The 19,545-nt window shown below is 37.9% G+C and overlaps 1 protein-coding gene and 2 long non-coding RNA genes across 3 annotated transcripts; 2 read left to right on the top strand and 1 right to left on the bottom strand.

Moving 5' to 3' along the window:
* Positions 1-1,092: 1,092 nt before the first annotated feature.
* LOC135080758 (uncharacterized) lies at positions 1,093-1,630 on the bottom strand. The gene is made up of 2 exons (XR_010259067.1): positions 1,538-1,630; positions 1,093-1,338 (listed from the first exon to the last, which is right to left on the bottom strand). It is a non-coding gene; the product is annotated as an uncharacterized LOC135080758 (long non-coding RNA).
* LOC135080757 (uncharacterized) lies at positions 1,224-4,086 on the top strand. The gene is made up of 2 exons (XR_010259066.1): positions 1,224-1,312; positions 1,503-4,086. It is a non-coding gene; the product is annotated as an uncharacterized LOC135080757 (long non-coding RNA).
* A 3,339-nt stretch (positions 4,087-7,425) lies between these two features.
* Positions 7,426-18,165, top strand: LOC135080744 (nucleolysin TIAR). The gene is made up of 4 exons (XM_063975459.1): positions 7,426-8,489; positions 9,029-9,124; positions 11,265-11,352; positions 14,307-18,165. The coding sequence occupies exons 1-4, from the start codon at positions 7,626-7,628 to the stop codon at positions 14,423-14,425; spliced, it is 1,167 nt and encodes a 388-aa protein (XP_063831529.1). The 5' UTR covers positions 7,426-7,625; the 3' UTR covers positions 14,426-18,165.
* The last annotated feature ends 1,380 nt before the right edge of the window (positions 18,166-19,545 follow it).

The following is a 19,545-nucleotide window of genomic DNA, read 5'->3' as shown; positions in this document are numbered from 1 at the left end:
CTATGAAATCGAGTCCAATCAATGCCTTGCAAGCTGAATGTGTTGAGCCCCCATTGAAATTACGCCGCCAATATTTATGTGACAAGTATCTTTTCCGTGTACTTCAATTTGCTGACCATCCTATATATAGCAAACTCAACAGACTTAATGATTTAATTGATACTTCCTCTTATTGGTCACGTAAATCTCCTCCTTGTGTGATTATTAGTTTTCGTAAATTTATATCAATCCAAGCCCCAGTCCACAGAACCTCCTTTCTTCCGATATTTTCTGTAAATTTTGAATCCCTTATTCTTACTCCGACAATTCATTTCAACCTAGACATACATAAGGATGACTACAATGCTAACATTAAGTTCAATCAGATCGTAGACGAACACTGGGGCGATTGGCATCATATCTATTGCGATGCATCTAAGCACTCTCCAACGGGTCATGTTGGCGTTGGCGCATACCATAAACAATATCATATTGTCCAGAAAATAAAACTCCGTCCAGAATCATCAGTCTTTACAGGAGAATGTTTTGGACTGTTTAAGGCTTTTTTAGAGTATGCTCTCCTTATGAAATTAAACACAACTGTAATATTTTGTGACTCTAAAAGTGCTTTGCAGGCATTACATAAATTTCCATTTAAGAACAATACTAATTATCCTATTATTACAGAATGCAGGAAATTACTTCACAAATGTAGTTTTAATAGAACTGTTTTGCATTACAACAAAACAGTTATTATGTGTAGAATAAAACACAGCGTTCTGTTGAGAGAGCTGTCTATGATCTTTGCCTTATTTTAGTCTATGGTATAAGAAAACTTACCAATTGTCTCTGCTTTATCATCTAGTTTACCTTCTTCATACACCAGCTGGCACCACTTTCTATGGAAATTGGTGATCTGTCAACTTGACATTTCATAGTCGTCCAACACCAGCAAGCACTTGCTGGAACGCTGTGTTTTATTCTACACATAATAACTGTTTTGTTGTAATGCAAAACAGTTCTATTATGTGCCTTAATAAAACACAGCGTTCTGTTGAGACCTGTTTGTTATCTGCTGGTGTCAAGCACAAACGCTATGTGATATAAAATGTATTAAGAATGAAAGAATATAAAGAAGTTTAATATCACAATACAAAATAATACATTAAACAACTTATTGTACTCTCTGAGAAGCAGACGAACCAATAAGAAACTTATTAAACAAATAACCAGTCTTTAGGTTAAATAACTCAAATTATTTAGGACATCTCCTTGAGATCAACATTATGTCATTAACTTCTTATCAACCAATAAAATCATTCTGGTACTTATGGTAGGTTAATAGTAAGATCTCCCCATCTGAAAATATAAATATGTATAAACATAAACATGTTTTCATCTTGAACAATTAAAACATTACTAAAAACTTGTTATGAATAACATAACATTAAACAATTAACTATTAATAACATGCTTGTAAAATTATAAACTCATAAATACAAGATGTTATTGTTCCTTCGTAGGTCTCTGCAGTAATATTTCATAAAGGTATACATACCCCCACCTCCAATTAAATATTGGGGGTCTTATCAACTACTCTCTTGTCCAGCCAGTATCTGGATGTTACTGCAGACCAAACACTTCATGGAGAAGCAAATATTCACTGCACTTCTTGGAGAAGTAATTATTCACTAAAAATGATCTTAATCCAATTTGTAATATTTGACCTGGAAAACAGGCGTTATCATATTGTTTATGGAAATAAACAAATTTCACACATAACTCTGGGGTCTCCATTAAAATGAAGTCTTTATCAGCTCACTAATATGAAACTACAGGACATAATTATGCGTTCATCTGGGTGCTTAGCAGTCAGAGACAGTCTGTAGGTGGTTGAATCAGATTCAGATCCAAATATCAGCCAAAATGCTGACGTCATGTCTATAGCGGGGAGGTTCTGGGCCCCCCCCGCAAAACAACCCTAGATACGCCAATGTCACAATGTGATCATATTCTGATACTTCAACAAAGTAATCCTGTAATGTGTCCAAAGGAATGAGATCATGGATTCTTCGATCTGAAGCAAGAAGAAGAATGAGAGCTGTTTATCAAGTAAAATTCAATGCTAGAAGAAAGTCCAGCAGCCGGCAACCAGTCAAATTAATTCCAGTAATTTAATACTAAAGACCGGTGATCTCGGTGTACTTGGCCTTGCAAGTGAAATGGCCTTAAGGAACTGATGTACAAAAGGTAAAGGTAGATACAACTGACCTAAGTATCAGTTTTGTACTGCAAGTTTTTGCTGTAAAAACAGCTTGGCTAACAGCAGCGCTATAATAACGGCGTAAAACATCTTTCATCTTCGAATCGGTAACCCAAAAATCCTGGGGGGCACCAGACCAGACCATTCTGGGGTGCCATAGCCCCCGGGGGGGCGGATATATATGGGGGGTACGGACCGCCCCGCGCGCCAAGCCACGCTACGCCGCCACTGGCTACCACATCACTACCAGTTGGTAACTTGTGGTCAATGCTGTGAGATTGACCCACATAATGCATCTTATGATTGCTCCTTCCACCACCAATTTTAAATTTTGGAGAGATAACTTATCTACTTGTTGTAGACTAGGGTCTCTAACAGATCCTTTATTAGCACTGGGGCCGATGTTATTAGAATGTATGTTCCGTCTGCCATTCAAGTATGGTAACGTCTGTAGCTGGGAGGTGAAAACACTCATCCAGCTGATAATCCCAGAGACGGCTGAAGGGCGTCATAAAGAATCAGAGTTCTGATCTATTTGCCTTAATGTGGTACAAAAGATGGATAATACTATTTATTAGCTAATTTTCAATTATAATTTTACTTGTTTATTTAAGGAACACAAACAGTATAATTTTATTTAATATTTAACATCCATCTTTTGAGTCCAGTGTAACATAGTTAATACCTACTACTGCCGTGGCCCTGGAAGCCAATAAGTCTATTTTGGGACACCCCTACATAATGAATATAGCCTCTGTGGCCGGGGGTACTAATGGATTCTAACTGGAACAAACAAGTCTCTGTCTGCGACTCCCCATACACTGAGTATGGCCTCCGCGGCCTGGGGTACTAATATATTCTAAATGGAAGCAAACAAGTCTCTGTCTGGGACTCCCCATACACTGAGTATGGCCTCCGCGGCCTGGGGTACTAATAGATTCCACCTGGGTACTACTCGACCCTTTGATGTTACAGGTGGTCTGGGATACCGTGCCTATGGCCCGGTCTGCAATCCCATCTCCTGGTAGATAACAAGCCGACAGCGTCATGTCGAGCTGTTCGGTCAAGTTCATGAGCTTGGTGGTCAATTTGAGGAGGGCCCGTGATCGAGTACCTCCTTCGTTTCTGACTGTGTCTGTGTCAGAATGTGACCTTCAGGAGCTTGGTGGTCAATTTGAGGAGGGCCCGTGATCGAGTACCTCCTTCGTTTCTGACTGTGTCTGTGTCAGAATGTGACCTTCATGAGCTTGGTGGTCAATTTGAGGAGGGCCCGTGATCGAGTACCTCCTTCGTTTCTGACTGTGTCTGTGTCAGAATGTGACCTTCAGGAGCTTGGTGGTTAATTTGAGGAGGGCCCGTGATCGAGTACCTCCTTGTATCAGGATGTGAACTTCATTCAATCGATCCTGATGACTTAATGCTACATCTCCATCGCATTGGAGTGTCATCATCACTAGTAAAAATATATATGTATTTTTCAAAAGTAAATGCCAACATTACATTTTAGGTGTGCGTTGTAACACTGACCTGTAAAATTTTTGTAAAGTACTGTCTATTTTCTTTCTCTGACCTTTAATCTACTGTTATAATAATATTTTCGAAAAAAAAATAATTAGCAACCCTAGTTGAACGCCCCACTACGCATCCGCTGCGTCTGTGGACTTGGAAGTCTGTGACTTCTTTTCGCCGCAACGGCTTTGAACTAAAGTCTATGGCGTCTATACCTCTTAAAATCCTCTCAGAAACAGCTGTATACTATTGTGTATTTAGTTGACATTGACAGTTTATAATATTGTAACTAATTGTGGGTATACAAATAATAAATCAGTTATGCTTTGACTTGAGTTGATGTTGTATCTTTTACATACCATACCTATTGCTTGAAGAGAGACGTCCTCCGGGGACAGTCAATGTTGCAGTTGGCAAATGTATAAATATTTTTTTTTTTTTTTTTGAAATAAAGTCCCAAGTTTTTGAGCTTGTCTTAGTGCACAAATAAGATCCCAGTCCTTTAAGATATTTAGAGACATTATTCTGCCATGATGTTTCTGAGAGTATTCCAGGCTTGGGAATTTAGGATATTTGTGTTGGCTCTATTTACTTGCGATTGACATGCAAAAAAAATAAGGTTTCTGAAAGTCTCAGTGTCTATGAGACATGAGCGATTAAGACAGATCTGTTCTGATGACCCAATAGAATAAATTATATTTTCAGTATATTATTACTCAAATGCCACTGGCACGAGGAGTTTCCGCAACTCCACTTGACACCGCTGAGAAAAATCTGCAGTGCCGAAGACAAAATAAATGGCAGGGCTTCAGTTGTAAGATTCCTTGGAGGAAACGCCTGTGAGTCTCTGCTCTGGCAGATGAAAGTAAGTGTTCTGAGAGTTGACCTTCACTAACCGGTCGTGCATTGTGATCCTGAAGAAGATCTACATACTATTTCAGAAACTAGATAAAAATGTCTTATCGCAACATGAGCATAAAGCCCATCTTTGAAAAGAAACATTGTTTCTATTAACTTCTTATCTTGAACTCTTTTGAGAATTTTTAAGTAGGTATACTCGCATATTGTTTAATTTAAATATGATAAGGTGTTCAACCAGATCTGTGACCCACCCATGACTAGGTTGGGGGAGCCTTTTGTAATGTTGTACGAAGGTTAATATTAGCAATTACCTTAAACAGTGCTCGCGTTCATTAAAAAGATTCCGCTCTTTTTTCCACAAAGAATTGCATTGTGGTTTCAGGGTTCTTGGATTATCAAGCCAGAACCAAACATTACAAAATAAAATTTTTGAAATAAATGATTAACATCTAAATTTAAGAGGCCTTTTAAGCCCAATCTAAAATAATTTTACTTATTTATGAATAGAATGGTAGTAACAATTGCATCATTCAAACAGAATGTTCAACTAGCTGCCTTTAACCCGCTATAAGGTAGCCAAAATGCTGCAATTTATCTCATTAATAATTCGCTCAGTCAGCAGGAAAAGGAAAAGTAATATTCTATCTTCCTTATGATTGATCTTAACTTCACTTTACGATAACGAAGTAACTGAAATCGTTCTTTAGAGGAACTGAATACTACTTTGCAAGCTATTACCATCTAGTAGGCTTGATGTAGAAGGTAAGTGGTGCGCAACAAAGTTGGAAATAACATTCATCTGAGTCGTCAAAGTTTCGACCGAGTGTCTTACGAGTGGGGTTAACACTTACATGGCCTCCGTCGCCTATTTGGAGGTGGTGAAGCAAACATTTCCATTTCCGAGGATGATGAGGATGAATCTGAAAAAGACGACTCGGATTTCGAGCTTTTCCTTCATCCGGGCCGACAGAAGTCAACCTTTCACCGTCACCACTCTTTACCCTTACACTCTGCATCACTTATATTTCCTATTTGCACATTTTAACTGTGTTTTATTCTTATTTTATACTTAAAAAACAAGAATATAAAAATTTTTGCTGTGTAGGCGGCAAAAATCACAAACGCTATGAAATGTCAAGTTGACAGATCACCAATTTCCATAGAAAGTGGTGCCAGCTGGTGTATGAAGAAGGTAAACTAGATGATAAAGCAGAGACAATTGGTAAGTTTTCTTATACCATAGACTAAAATAAGGCAAAGATCATAGACAGCTCTCTCAACAGAACGCTGTGTTTTATTAAGGCACATAACAGTCATTTAATTAATTTTGCGTGGATTCCTAGTCATACCAATATTCCAGGAAATGATAAAGCTGATAAGCTGGCCAATGAAGCGGTTGAGTGTGGAGATATACATCCGTACACAAATTATTGCCATGACTTAACGGCAGCCCTTCCCAAAGCTTATCTCAAATCTGCCTGGGATGAGAATTGGGAGTTCACTAGCCAATCTAAGGGGAAACATTACAAGCTCATTCAACCATCCATCCTTTGTAAACCATGGTTTGTTAAAATTAATCTTTCCAAAACAGTTACTACCATTTTAACTAGAATGCGACTTGGTCACGTGTGCACTCCAGCACACTTGGCTAAAATTCATGTACTTGATTATGATTCGTGCACTTGTGGTTCTGGCGTCGGAGACTTAAATCACATATTTTTTTACTGTTGCCTATATGATCGTTCCTCTTTTATTAGTTCTCTTTTAGCCATTAAAATTCCTTTTCCTACATCCATCACTTGCCTATTATATACCAATAACATTGATGTTTATAATATCCTAGCCGAATTTATTACCCATAATAATATAAAATTGTAAATAGTAATGTATATTGTACTTATGTAAATATTATTTTATTTTTATTATTTTGTACTTATATCACACCTAAATTGATCCTATGAAAACCATCCTTTGTTCCGTTTCCTTCCGTAATTGATTCGTTTCCCTACCTTTTAACTTTAACCCAATCCCACCCTGTCTAAACGCAATGTCCGCAAAACTTATGGCAAAACTGAACGCAAAAATCAAGAACCCCGTCGTGGCTAAACGCAATCCGCGAGAGCCATAAAGAAGAAAAAAAAAAAAAAAGTATTGGAATTTATCGACTGAAGTCGCTGTTTGGAAGCAAGTTTGATCGTAGTATGGAAGTTTCCGTACCCTGGTCAAAATGTCAAAAAAAAACTTTTTTAAAAATTCATTTACTCAGCTCAGATAATAAATTCATTGCGTGGTTAAAATAATTATTTTAAAGAAATTTACTAAACTTTCAGTGTACATTTTTTTAGATTTATTAAATTATATTAATTATTTTTTTAATTTTAGAAATATAATTACAAACATTTTATTCCTTGTCTTTGATTGTTCTCATTAACCTATTTTATTTTATACGAAACGAACCATGATTGGTCAATAGTTAATTGAGCCAATAGCATTCATGGAATTAGCTACTTGTCAAAACATAGAAAACGCATACTTTATGATGAGTCATAGACATCTTGCTGACACTCGTTTCCGGAAAAGTTTACATTTCTCTCTATGGAATTCATCTGTATTGTCTATATCTCGGAAAAATATTTTTTTCTACTTCAGTTTTCTAGCATAAAATCTTGATTTATTGCTAATATTTTTGTAAATTATGGTTTGTGATGATCTTATCAATGAAAAGTAATTAATTTAAAAAAATATTACATTCATAAAATTTCTCCCGCCAATTTTTTAAATACATTCCACCGGAAATTTGTCTATAGATGCGTTTGTTTCCGAAAAGTGAACGTTTCACGAGTCAACAGCAACGTCTTTCGAGAAGTTCTAGGCGCTGTTTGCGACATTTTTCATTCTTTTATCCGTCATCCAATGTTTAATGTGATGAAATAACACGTCGGTTAGCGTATATTTACGATATTAGTGTTCATAGTCGTAATTAAGTAATCGCTAGATTACTCTGTAAGCTAATATGGGCGACGAAAGCCACCCGAAAACTCTCTACGTCGGTAATTTAGACGCGAGTGTGACAGAAGAATTCCTATGCGCGTTATTTGGACAAATTGGCGAGGTAAAAGGCTGTAAGATAATCCGTGAGCCTGGTAATGATCCATATGCGTTTCTCGAGTTCACAAATCACTCGGCGGCGGCTACGGCCCTGGCCGCCATGAACAAGCGAGTGTTTCTCGACAAGGAAATGAAGGTTAACTGGGCTACGAGTCCTGGCAATCAGCCGAAGACGGACACTAGCAATCATCACCACATATTCGTTGGGGATTTGTCACCAGAAATTGAGACTCACATTCTGCGAGAGGCTTTCGCTCCATTTGGTGAGATATCAAACTGCCGGATAGTTCGCGACCCACAAACGCTCAAATCTAAGGGGTATGCTTTTGTATCATTCGTGAAAAAGGCCGACGCTGAGGCGGCTATTCAGGCCATGAACGGTCAATGGTTGGGTTCGCGCTCCATACGCACGAATTGGTCGACTCGCAAACCGCCTACCAACAGACCTAACGAAGGTGCGCCCAGCAGCAAGCGAGCCAAACAGCCAACTTTTGATGAAGTGTATAACCAGAGTTCACCAACGAATACGACTGTCTACTGTGGAGGATTCACTAGTAACGTAATAACAGAGGAATTAATGCAGAACACATTCTCTCAGTTTGGTCAGATACAAGATATCAGGGTGTTCAGGGATAAAGGCTACGCGTTTATTAGGTTTACAACAAAAGAGGCCGCTGCGCATGCAATCGAAGCCACTCATAATACAGAAATTAGCGGACACACAGTGAAGTGCTTCTGGGGGAAAGAGAATGGTGGCGGTGATAATCAGGTGGGTATTTTGATAACATTTTGTTTTTAGGTACGATTTATTTTACGTTGACATGATAAAATTACAGGTTTATGTTTACTAACAAGAACCTTGAAGTAGTAAGTATGTTAACCGATTTGATTAGTTTATAAAATTGATGCGAGTCATGCTTGTTTGGCATAAATTGTTTTAAAAGTTTGTTTTTATTTTATTTAAAGTATTTTCATGAATTTGGAATTTAGGCGTATAAAGATTTATTGACATTATGTAGTGTACTTTAAAGTTAACCATGAAGGTGTAATTTGGATTCCAAATATTTAAAACAATTACTAACAATAGGACTGTTGTTTACAATAAAAAATAAAATAGTACCATTTTGCAATAAAACAGGGATCAAAAATTTCCAATCCTCTAACAGCAAGATACTTATCGCTCATAATTATAGTTGACGTAATTTAATGTCTGCAAAATTCTCTTATAATTTTGATTTATGCTTGCATAGTAATCATAAGTTTTTAAACTGTTCCAATTGATAAACTTTTCATTTTTTATTATTACAGAGTACGAACAGTGCGCCACCTGCACCGACAACCATTGGAGCACAAACACAGTATCCATATCCATACCAGCAAGGCATGGGGTATTGGTATGCCCAGGTAAATATTATGACCATTCTTTGATACTTAAAATAGGTAAACTAAACATTCAATAGAACTGCATGACCTATTCGTAAAGTTTGTTTTAAAACATGAATATTACTGGGAAAATACGAGAGTAGTTTTTTTTTAGTTATGTTATATTAATTTACAAATACAATGTTATTATGTAGGTATTATTGCCACACACATTAATTTTAAACGTGAGAGGCAGACAGATAAATTACCAATAATAGGTATACATGTAATCAGCTGTTGTTACATGCCAATCAATTTAAAAAACGTAGCTAAGGAAATAAGACGTCGTTTTTGCTATTATCTATTGATGTAAAGGTTACTCGTATTTTAATTTGTTAGTAGTTCGCTAACAACCCATTGCTTATCTTATCAGTAGGTGCAAACAGCTGAATCTAATGTGCTTTATTTATTATTATTAGCTCATTATGATAAAAAAAATTATCCTTAACATATTGTGGTGGGGATAAAGGAAACAATATAAATAATTATAATTGTCATTTTCATCCTTAAAGTGACAATGCAATTCAACCACATTTGATATAAAATGTTACTTACAATATGTAATTCAATTTATAGTCAATAATTAAGCTTCCCTGATGCAAAATAGGCTATGATGAATTTATTTAGCAGGAATTCGTGTGTCGTTAAGAACAAATAAATTGATAAGTCGTGTTTACAAATGCATGATGGCACTATTGCCGTGACGTCATTGAGAACAATGAATGGCCGCCGGTCGCGGCTGATTACCGCTCAGTTTCTATTTCATTCTGAATTAAGACGGTAGAAAGTTGCCAGTAGAAATGCCAAATATCCACCGCACAGAATGGCAGGTTTCTTAAATAATAACGAATAATTTTACATCTTTTATACACTGTGCATGTAGCAATTCGTCTCTTTGTGCGTCAATCAACTCTTCTCTTACGCATACGTATTGGCGCGTGAGTGGGCATAACAATACAGTTTAACTCTTGAAATTTAGAAATAAATACGCTAAGAAGAAGCACGTGATCAAATTGACAATCTTACAATAACAAACGAAACTTAATCAGCAATCAACTAACTACATACTATGTAATAGTATTGTTTGTCATTGTTTTGTCTAAATATTGCAATGTTTCTGGATAATGTTTACAGGCACTAACATTACTTGTTACCTAATGTTTTATTTGTTTGACAAATGTTTAAATTATTTTCTAATTTAATTTCATTATTTCTATTTAATAGAGTTCATTATTATGAGTGTTATAGTAGCATGGGCCTCGTATTGTCATATAGGTAATTAACATAACAGTGGAAGGTTAAAGTGTTAAACAACTTTAATTTTCTCATTGCTGTGGTATTGTTATATTATTATTTTTGTGAGTTAACAGAATTAATGAATATTCAATATTGAGGCAAATTTTCCATTTGAATTGTAATCAAAAAAGTTTCTTTTAAACAAATTATGGCATGTGACAACACCAATAACTTAGTCTGGCGTGAATTGTTTCAATACAAAGATAAATAACGTTCATTTGATAGGGAACCTAAATGAAATCTGATGATCACTCAGCTGAGATCGTCCCTACCCTACTCACTGTGGGTCAAACCCTTGCAATAAAACTTGTTTTCAATGGACCAGTACAAATGATAAAAGTTATTTGGCTATAGAAAAATTGGCCCTTTATTATCTAGTTCGACTGGATTTCAGAATAGTCTGAAGAGCAGATCAGATTAAAGCCTAAACTGCTCTTTTTATTAGGACAATAACATTAGCGAGACCGTTGCACGTTTCGCACACGTTTCAAAACGTCAGCTAATTTTGTGCAGTGCCCTTAAGACATGTCTCTTCAGTAACACAAGACGATTATAACGGAATTTTAACGGATGTTTGATTTTTTCCCGACATGCGTATGCGCACCCCTGTTCTTCTTTTATTTTTGGTAATGACTTGGTTTTGGGAACCATGATATTGCCAAAGTCACGTGAACAGTTTGATAAAGTTACAGGGATTTAAATTGAGAAATTTTCGAAAGAAACGCTTCATCTGGTACGCGTTACATTCTCAGATTTTGCAATAGTTATGGAACCCTATTGTTATAATTTTAGAGCCCATAATATCGTAACGTTTGTGTCTTTGCAGGGCTACCCCGCGATACAAGGCTACATGGCCCCAGGGTACTATCAGCAGTATGCAGCCGCCTATAGCAACCCTCAAGCTGCCGCAGCAGGTGAGAACCCAACCAATCTCTCAATCTAGCAGATCTATTGTTATTTATATCTATCCACGAATCACTCTTGTTTGAGATAGAAACTGGAATAAAATATATTACGCAGCGCTAACATCCTTTATCTTGTAGGGTTAATCTTGGATAGATAGACGATTAATTTTAGCCATAAGTGATTTATGCACTTAGCCTAGGACTAAGTCCTTTGCCAAAAGTTATAAACAAACTCATAAACGTTGGACCAAATAACATGTCAGTATCGCGATTATCCAGCTATAATTGGTCCATTTGTAGACCTTATTACCCAATTTTAATAAATTACAATGGATATTAACGTTTAGATAAAATACCTCACGCATTAGACAATGACACACTTAATAAAGTTATGAGTAGTTTAACAGATATTAAGATTTGAAACATGTATACTGTACATGCAACAGGCATCCAGAAGTTCATCAAACTTAACATAGTTTTTCTCCAAAACAAGTTAAGAGACAACTCGTCAGGAAAAATATTCGTGTAATTTTTGACGGCTTTAAGTGTGTCACTTTCTCCATCGCGGGGCAAACTGTTACGCCATAATGTGTTTGGGAACAGCTCGTTCACCGTTGATCTCGACCTTGCGACAGGTGGATACAGTTAAACTTACCGTAACAGGTGATTCGAGAATAATAAAGTCCATATCACTCCACTGACATGTCATAGCAACTTAATTGTAGATAATTATAATGAATTCCTGACCTAGAATTTTAGATGAATATGATATGAATGGAATCTGTTGTACCTAATAATAAGGGTCGGTACAACATAAAAATGGGACCTTCCTTCTTAAACCTTTCATCGTCGTTTTCACCATCAATCCCTAATTTTTAAGTGACCCCTATGGTAAAAATAACATTAATTTTGTTTTCTAAGTGGTCACTTAAAAATAGGGATTGATGGTGAAACGGGCATCAATCACACTTGCTATGAAATAGTAGTTGACGGAGTAGGAGCCTACTGCAAGCCTTTATTTTTCACAGTATTTCCTTATCACAGCTATCTATAACCTCGTTTTCTACTGTTATCAGGGTACGCTAGTAATGGTTTGTTGTACTTGGCTTTTTTGTAGTGAGTGAATGCATGTGAAAAATAAAGGTCGAGTGAATTAGGCTTTTCTAAAATAACAATTTAGCCTGTTAATATACTTAAGTACGAGCAAAAGTATGGAATCATCCCTATCGTTCGTAACAAATAGATTTCATACTTTTGCTCGCGACTGTAGTAGCAGCTTGTGTATAGGCTCAAGATGATGTTGAAACAGGCTGGTGGCTGAAGTTTTTTTGTCTAGCTCTAGTTTTGATTCAGGGGTAATAAAATTTTCTCCTTATTCGTATTATCTGCAAATAACGGTAGAATTATCACCGTGACGACATTTTGTAGGTGTCGTGTACCAATTTATTTTTTTATTATTTTTTCTTTGGTGCAGATTCATACTAGCACTAGAGCTTAAGTTTGTCGATTTTTTAAAATAATGCGTAGGCACATTATCTTGCGCCAAATTCAGTCACCAACTCCTGAGTAGTTCACCTGACTGACCTAAACAGAACTAAATTATTTTTGTGACAGAAAAAGCCGGAGGAAAGCAATTTCGGAATCGGAACTGTTACGTATTACTTTGTGTAGACCCTGATCTTGAGGGTTTTATTGTTTATCAGCAAAAAGACGTGCTGAAAGATGTGATAGCCGTTATTTAACTTTAAGTGTAGGAGCACACCGGGCGACACGCCACAGGGACAGCTTAGCTTGTCGTCGAGACTCCGCGATTCTGACGCCAAGTGTGCGAAGCTTTGAACAAAATATATGAAATTGTCGGCCGCAGCCTGTCGTCCCGTCTAGTCACCGCGTCTGTCGCTGTCGCGTGTCTCCTAGCTAGTGTGCGCCTACGCTAACTGTAAACTTATGGTGGGTTGCACCACCTAATTTTGACGGTAACTATGACGATAACCGGTGATTTTTGTATGGAGTTTGACAGATTTTTGACGTTTGTCACAGTTAAAGTAAGGTGCAACCCAGCCTTAGTGTTGTCTTCACAATAATGAGGGTTTTCGCGATTGAAAAATCCGCCAGATGGCAATACGTAGACGGGAGCCAAATGCTGCATGATTGGTTATTTTTGACATGACATTGACTGATATGTCAAAATCCACCAATCATGCAGCATTTGGACCTCCCATCTACGTATTGCCATCTGGCGCGGATTTTTCAATCGCGAAAACCTTCATTGCATACATATTGATCTGTCAGCGCCGACGATCAGCGTACGGTCAGCGCGATTCTAAAACCAGCCTTAGGGGCTGTTTCGTTTCAGCCGAAAGACGTCCACTGGTGGACAAAGGTGATTCCTCCCCCAAGGATTTCCACAAACTGGTGAAGGTCGCGGAAGGTGTCTGGATGCGAGCGGTGCAGGGGCTGTTTACCTGACTTTAAGGTCTATTCCATTTTGATCACCTGGCTTTGATGACCCAGGTGATCAAAGTCCACTTCCAGCGACAATTTAGTGTCCTTTGATCACCCACGTATACTATGCCCTGGGTGATCAAAGTGACCTCCAGTTAAATTATAATTTTAGTGTCCTTTGATCACCTACATACAAATCACACCTCCTCTGAATAGTCACATGTCCAATTGTTATACTTACATATTTTATTTTATAATATTTTTGATATTTTCTAAAAACCGCAACAAACAAATTGGACATGTATGTGACTAATCAGAGTTATAATTTATTTATAGGTGATCAAAGGACACTAAAATAGTAATTCAACTGGAGTCCACTTTGATCACCCAGAGCATGGTATCCGTGGGTGATCAAAGGACACTAAATTGTCGCTGAAAGTGGACTTTGATCACCTGGGTCATCAAAGCCAGGTGATCAAAGTGGAATAGACCGACTTTAATCACACCTTTTGTTGCAGCCGGCTACCGCATGAGCATGCCGGGCGGCGCTGGCACGGGCGGCGGCGCAGCGTGGGGCGGCGCTCCGCCCGTCATGTACGCGTCCGCTATGCCCTCCGCACAGTACCCGTCGCAGTAGCTGCAGCCCTACGCGCCAGGCGTCCGCGCCGGCCGGGCCTGACTGTGACGTTGCACGCTTCCTTGGACGTACGTGATCGGTGTAGACGGGGGTTTTAATCGCATGGGTATTGTTATGGAGCGTTTTTCAAAAAGGCTTTGTAAGAGTGCATACGGAATCTATGGTCAACTCGTTCGTATAGATCACGTGATCTGTGTTGACGGGGGTTTTTGGCGCGTTGGAGTAAATCGCGTGGGTGTTCTTATGGAGCAATCTTTAAAAACTCTTCATAAAAATACACAAGTAATCTATGGTCAGCGTATTGGTATAGATTACGGGGGTCTTATGGAGCGTTCTTCAGAAAGGCTTCGTAAGAGTGCATACGTAATCTTTGGTCGACACGTTTGTATAGATCACGTGGGTATTTTTATGAAGCGTTCTTCAAAAAATCTTCATAAAAATACACAAGTAATCTATGGTCAGCGTATTGGTATAGATCACGGGTGTGCTCTTATGAGACGTTCTTCAAAAAGGTTTTATAAGAGTGCATACGTAATCCATAATCAAGATGATTTTTGTATTCCTATGAAACCATCATCTAAAATGCTTCATAAAATGGGTATTCTTATGGAGCGTTTTTCAGAAAGGCTTCGTAAGAGTGCATACGTAGTCTATGGTCAACGCGCTCGCATGGAATGTGTGTGTATTCATATGAAACGATCTTCAGAAAGACTTCAAAAGAGTACATACGTAATCTATGCTAGAGTAATCATAGATTACTTATGTATTCTTATGAAAAGTTCAAAAACGCTTCATAAAAATACACATGTGATTTATAATCGCAACATAAAAACCCGTCTCAAAAACCTACTCCCACTTTTCGGCTCTATCCATCTCGCTCGCTCCAGTCGAAATGTCAGTACGAATGACAAGGGCAGATAACGACTAAGATACGGAGTAGCAGGGCTAGCCCCTCCCAGTTTCCGCATTTTCTGATCTATTCAACCCTGACGCTGTATGGCCATGTTAATACCTATCTATCCACGATTGACTGTACTAGAGATAGATATTTGACTATTCGAAGACAGATGTGATATTAATTTCGGTCCTGAATGAGTGAATAGTCAGAAAAGTCGGAAACACTGCTCCCGCCTTGTTACTCCGTATTTTACGCCCCTCTACCCCTTTCACTCGTGCCTTCGTTTCGACAGGAGACGGATGGAGTCGAAAATACGGTGTAGACCCCCTGTAGAAAATGTGACTTCGCTCCGACCCGAAAACGCTCCCAGTCAAGTTAAATATTTATTATTGTTATACAGTTACAGTTTTTGTATGGTGCATTTTAGTATACAGTTCATTAAAAATAGATGGAAATGCCCGACTTTTTTAAATTCTAATTTTTCTTGACAGTCCTGCTTTTATCATACAGGGTGACTGGTTGAACAAGGAACATTTTTGTACAAGATATTGAGTTCCTTGCACAATTGGTGGTCCTGTATAACTTGTTTTTTGAAAACTCAAATGAAAAAGTGTACCTACTCCATCTAAAATTTACAATAAATGTTGATGTTGAATTATGGAGCAGCTGATTTCTTTCTGGAGCTTGTTAACAGTAGCCGATTACGTACTTCCAAGGAAATATACAATTTCATATTCACTCATACAGGGTGGAGACAACTTAGTGTTTTGCCTGATTTCTAAACACTGAGCTTTGTTTGTAGAAAAAAGGCATAATGTTGATTGCTACTGTTAGTTAGCGGAGTGTATAGCAGAGCTACACTTTCCGATGTATTGTGATCAGCCAGTTACGCCTATTCTGCTACTAAGAACTGAGTGTTAAGAAGTCGCGTAAAAGTAATGTTTTTTTTACTATGACAATCAAGTTTTACTACGGGACCAACATTGAAACAACTTGCTACCCTAATACATAAGGTCAAGATGTTAGTTTTATAAACGGCAAAGTATCAATGTTGGTGTTCTAGTCAAAGTTGTTGTTGACAGTACATTACGGTTGTAAATCGTTTGTGTCCACCCTGTATTGCTCGAATGTGCGAATCGCGGGGTTTTCCTAACTTGGTTATTCGATTGAGAGGATTTAGGAAAATGAACCGGCAGAATTGGATTCCTAGTTTCTGAAAAAATATTAAGTGCCTTATCAGTTAATTGAGTATTGAATTTTGTGATAGCCACTGCGTTTGGTTGTTAAATATTTGATTATGCAAACAGAGCTGCATGAAATTTGATTGCTAACTGAAAAGCTATTTGATGGGTTTTATGGAAACAGGAGTCGACTCTCGATTTTTGTGAGCACTCTAATGGTTGGTCTTCCTATGTCTTATCTTTTCGAATGATGATTGCTTTTCTTTGGCACATTTGCAAGACGAGTGCACGACTGCCCGTTCGTCTTGCAAATCGCATAGAATCGCTCGGGATTCGCACATTTCGAGTAGACGCGACTGCGATAATTTTGGGTTGTGGCTAAAGTGCTTTTATAGTTTACAATCTCCCAACTCTCATTTATCGTAGTCGACACCGCCTACTGCACTCGATCGCGCACACAACACACACACAAAATTATATTCGGAACCCATAATTATCATGAGACTCAAACGCAGGATCGCTCCTTAATATGTATTTTAGTTCCCGATAGATTTTAGATATTAAAATATGTATTATGGAAACCATGCGTAACTAATACGCAGTTATGTTCCTAAAACGTATATTTCGGAGACCAAGTGGGTAGTTACAAATAATTGTTACTGCATTATAAGACTGTACGGAGCAATAATATGTGTCACTTAGTAACTAGATTTGTCATGAAAACAGCGGTACCTCTGTAATATTACGGAATCAATTCCTGCCATTTCACGATGACCATGTATTTTCGAAATTTGTTAAAGCTATTTGAGTCTCATAATAATGGAATTCTCAGTCACGATCCGTGGAATCAATTTGTAAATTGTATAGTTTGACAATATTATGCTGATACATCGAACCTCGCGGCCTCTCCCGCGAGTTAGTTCTTTTCGGGGCGCGGGGGAGGTCGTCCTGACTAGACTTTTCTTTTCCGTGTGTGTAAAAACATTAACAACTGTAGATCTCCTCATTGTTTTCAAAGACTTCTGGTAATATTGTCAAGCGTGTACCCAAATTGTTAGACCGTACATATCTCCAAGCTACATCGAAGACGGCAGAGTGCCGGCATTGTTGCGCAGGAGTGGTGCGCGCGGGCACGTGCGCCCGCGACTCGCGCTGGTGACGTCACACGACTCCCCGGCGTTGTTAGTCGACCTACATAGATAGGACATAACGAAATAAATTATAAATTTTTAAAAAAGTTATAAATATATAAGGGGAGTAGTGTCGCGAGTGGCCTCGTGTACATACGTTGATATTTATTGGCGCCCTGCGCTGGCAGACTGAGATATCCCAGGACTACTCAAAAGACGCGCCAGTAAGTTTGACATATTTATAATTATTAAGTTCGGCACATGTTGTTTTGTTTGACCTTGTTATGATTTTGTATGGAAACACTGGTAAGTCAATAAAGCAGTGGGTCTGGGAAAAGATGTTTGATTTACCGTTTATATAGCGTTTACTGTATTATGTTTATTTCTGGGTCCAAAAGTTTTTATACGAGCCGACCTGACGGTCCACCCCTGTGGTCGGAGTCAGCACAATATACATTCAGATGAAGAGAAATTATTGTAAAGGTCATTTTGTAAAAGGAAAATAAATAGTTTAAGTTTACTATAACTTTTGATTGTTGTATTTATTAATTAGCTACTATTCCGTTACGGTAGAACCCAAGTTAATCAGCTTATCAACATTATGTATCTAATCGTTTAATTGAAAAATGAAAAGGAACATTGGTTACCATGCTATTATGAATAGAATTTATCTCTCCACACTTTTGGTAGATAGCTTCAACAGGATGTTTTCGCTCATAAATACTCATTACGCCATTGACGTGACGTCCGAACCATTTCCGAATGTAAATATACATGCCATAAATTAATGCTTTAGCGATGTCTACAGTGTGAAAAACGTATAATTAAAACCGTTTGCTGATGTTACCTTTAGGAAAAACATTACCTACTGAGGAATTATTCAATTTTGCCACCGGATACCTATGTCCCCACTCCCTTTCGTTCCATCCTCATTCAGTGTTCAATTTTGAAAAACAATTTATATCATTGATCCCTCACACCCACACAAAGCACCGTCTATTCCCCTCGCTGAATGGCAGATGACAAACTAAATAAACTAAAGGCGCGCGCGCACGGGGAAGACTTGTCGCCGTGACCGACCTATTATCCGTGATAGTATAAGTTTTAACTATTTCTTACGCCTTTATAAAGAGGAAAAGAGAGATGCCTGTCACGGTGAAGTCACCAGTGCGCGCGCGCCGTAATAGCAGCGAGTTATTTACGTACTTGTAAATTACACAATAAGTGAAACAATCGAAAAATATAAAATAAAACATTAGGAAATCACATTTTATAAAATAAATAGCATAGCAAATACGTGCACACTGAAGGACTTCACTTCAATAAATACTTGACAGCTTAGTAGGTACACAACAAGTGATTTATAGGATTCTACAGCTGAACCTGAATGAAAATGTTTACTGGATTTTGGGAAATGCAAAAGAAAGTTCTCATCTGAAACTGAAGGAACTTCAAGAATCAGTAAGTACCTATTTTTTACTTGTACACGTTCTTATCTTGCCCTACCACAAGATACACATCAGTTTGTTGCCGAAAATAAATTAATGGCGAAAGAAACACTGACTTTTGTCACCAATGCTGTTATTTCCCCAGCAAACCGCGCTAGCTAGCTTTTCTTCCCTTTGGTGGATTTGTTTGTGTCACAGACGTGACTGATATTGTGTGACGACAATAAACGAAAAAACAATCTGCCAAGAGGGAGTTGAACTACACAGCAAGGTTCCGTGCCGTATCATCTTCAACCATTTTCAATTTTTAAAATAAGTAGAACTTTGAAAGCCTCTCTTTGATAAATTAATATGGTCTATTTGGTATCCTTTGGGTTGGGACTTGGGAACCCTACTTCACTTCGGCAGCGTAACTACATGTACCTATTGATGTGCCGTTCCCGAGAACGCTCTCTCAGCTGAG

Source organism: Ostrinia nubilalis, chromosome 18 (genome assembly GCF_963855985.1).
Source record: "Ostrinia nubilalis chromosome 18, ilOstNubi1.1, whole genome shotgun sequence".
Classification (NCBI taxonomy): Eukaryota; Metazoa; Arthropoda; class Insecta; order Lepidoptera; family Crambidae; genus Ostrinia; species Ostrinia nubilalis.
This window is presented reverse-complemented; position numbering and strand designations above follow the sequence as displayed.

What these genes read in the sequence shown, in the direction of transcription:
- LOC135080744 (XM_063975459.1), top strand. Translation starts at nt 7,626, where the DNA reads ATGGGCGACGAAAGCCACCCGAAAACTCTCTACGTCGGTAATTTAGAC. An exon ending in ATGGTGGCGGTGATAATCAG is followed by an intron (nt 8,490 to 9,028) that starts GTGGGTATTTTG and finishes TTATTATTACAG; the next exon opens with AGTACGAACAGTGCGCCACC. An exon ending in CCCTCAAGCTGCCGCAGCAG is followed by an intron (nt 11,353 to 14,306) that starts GTGAGAACCCAA and finishes CTTTTGTTGCAG; the next exon opens with CCGGCTACCGCATGAGCATG.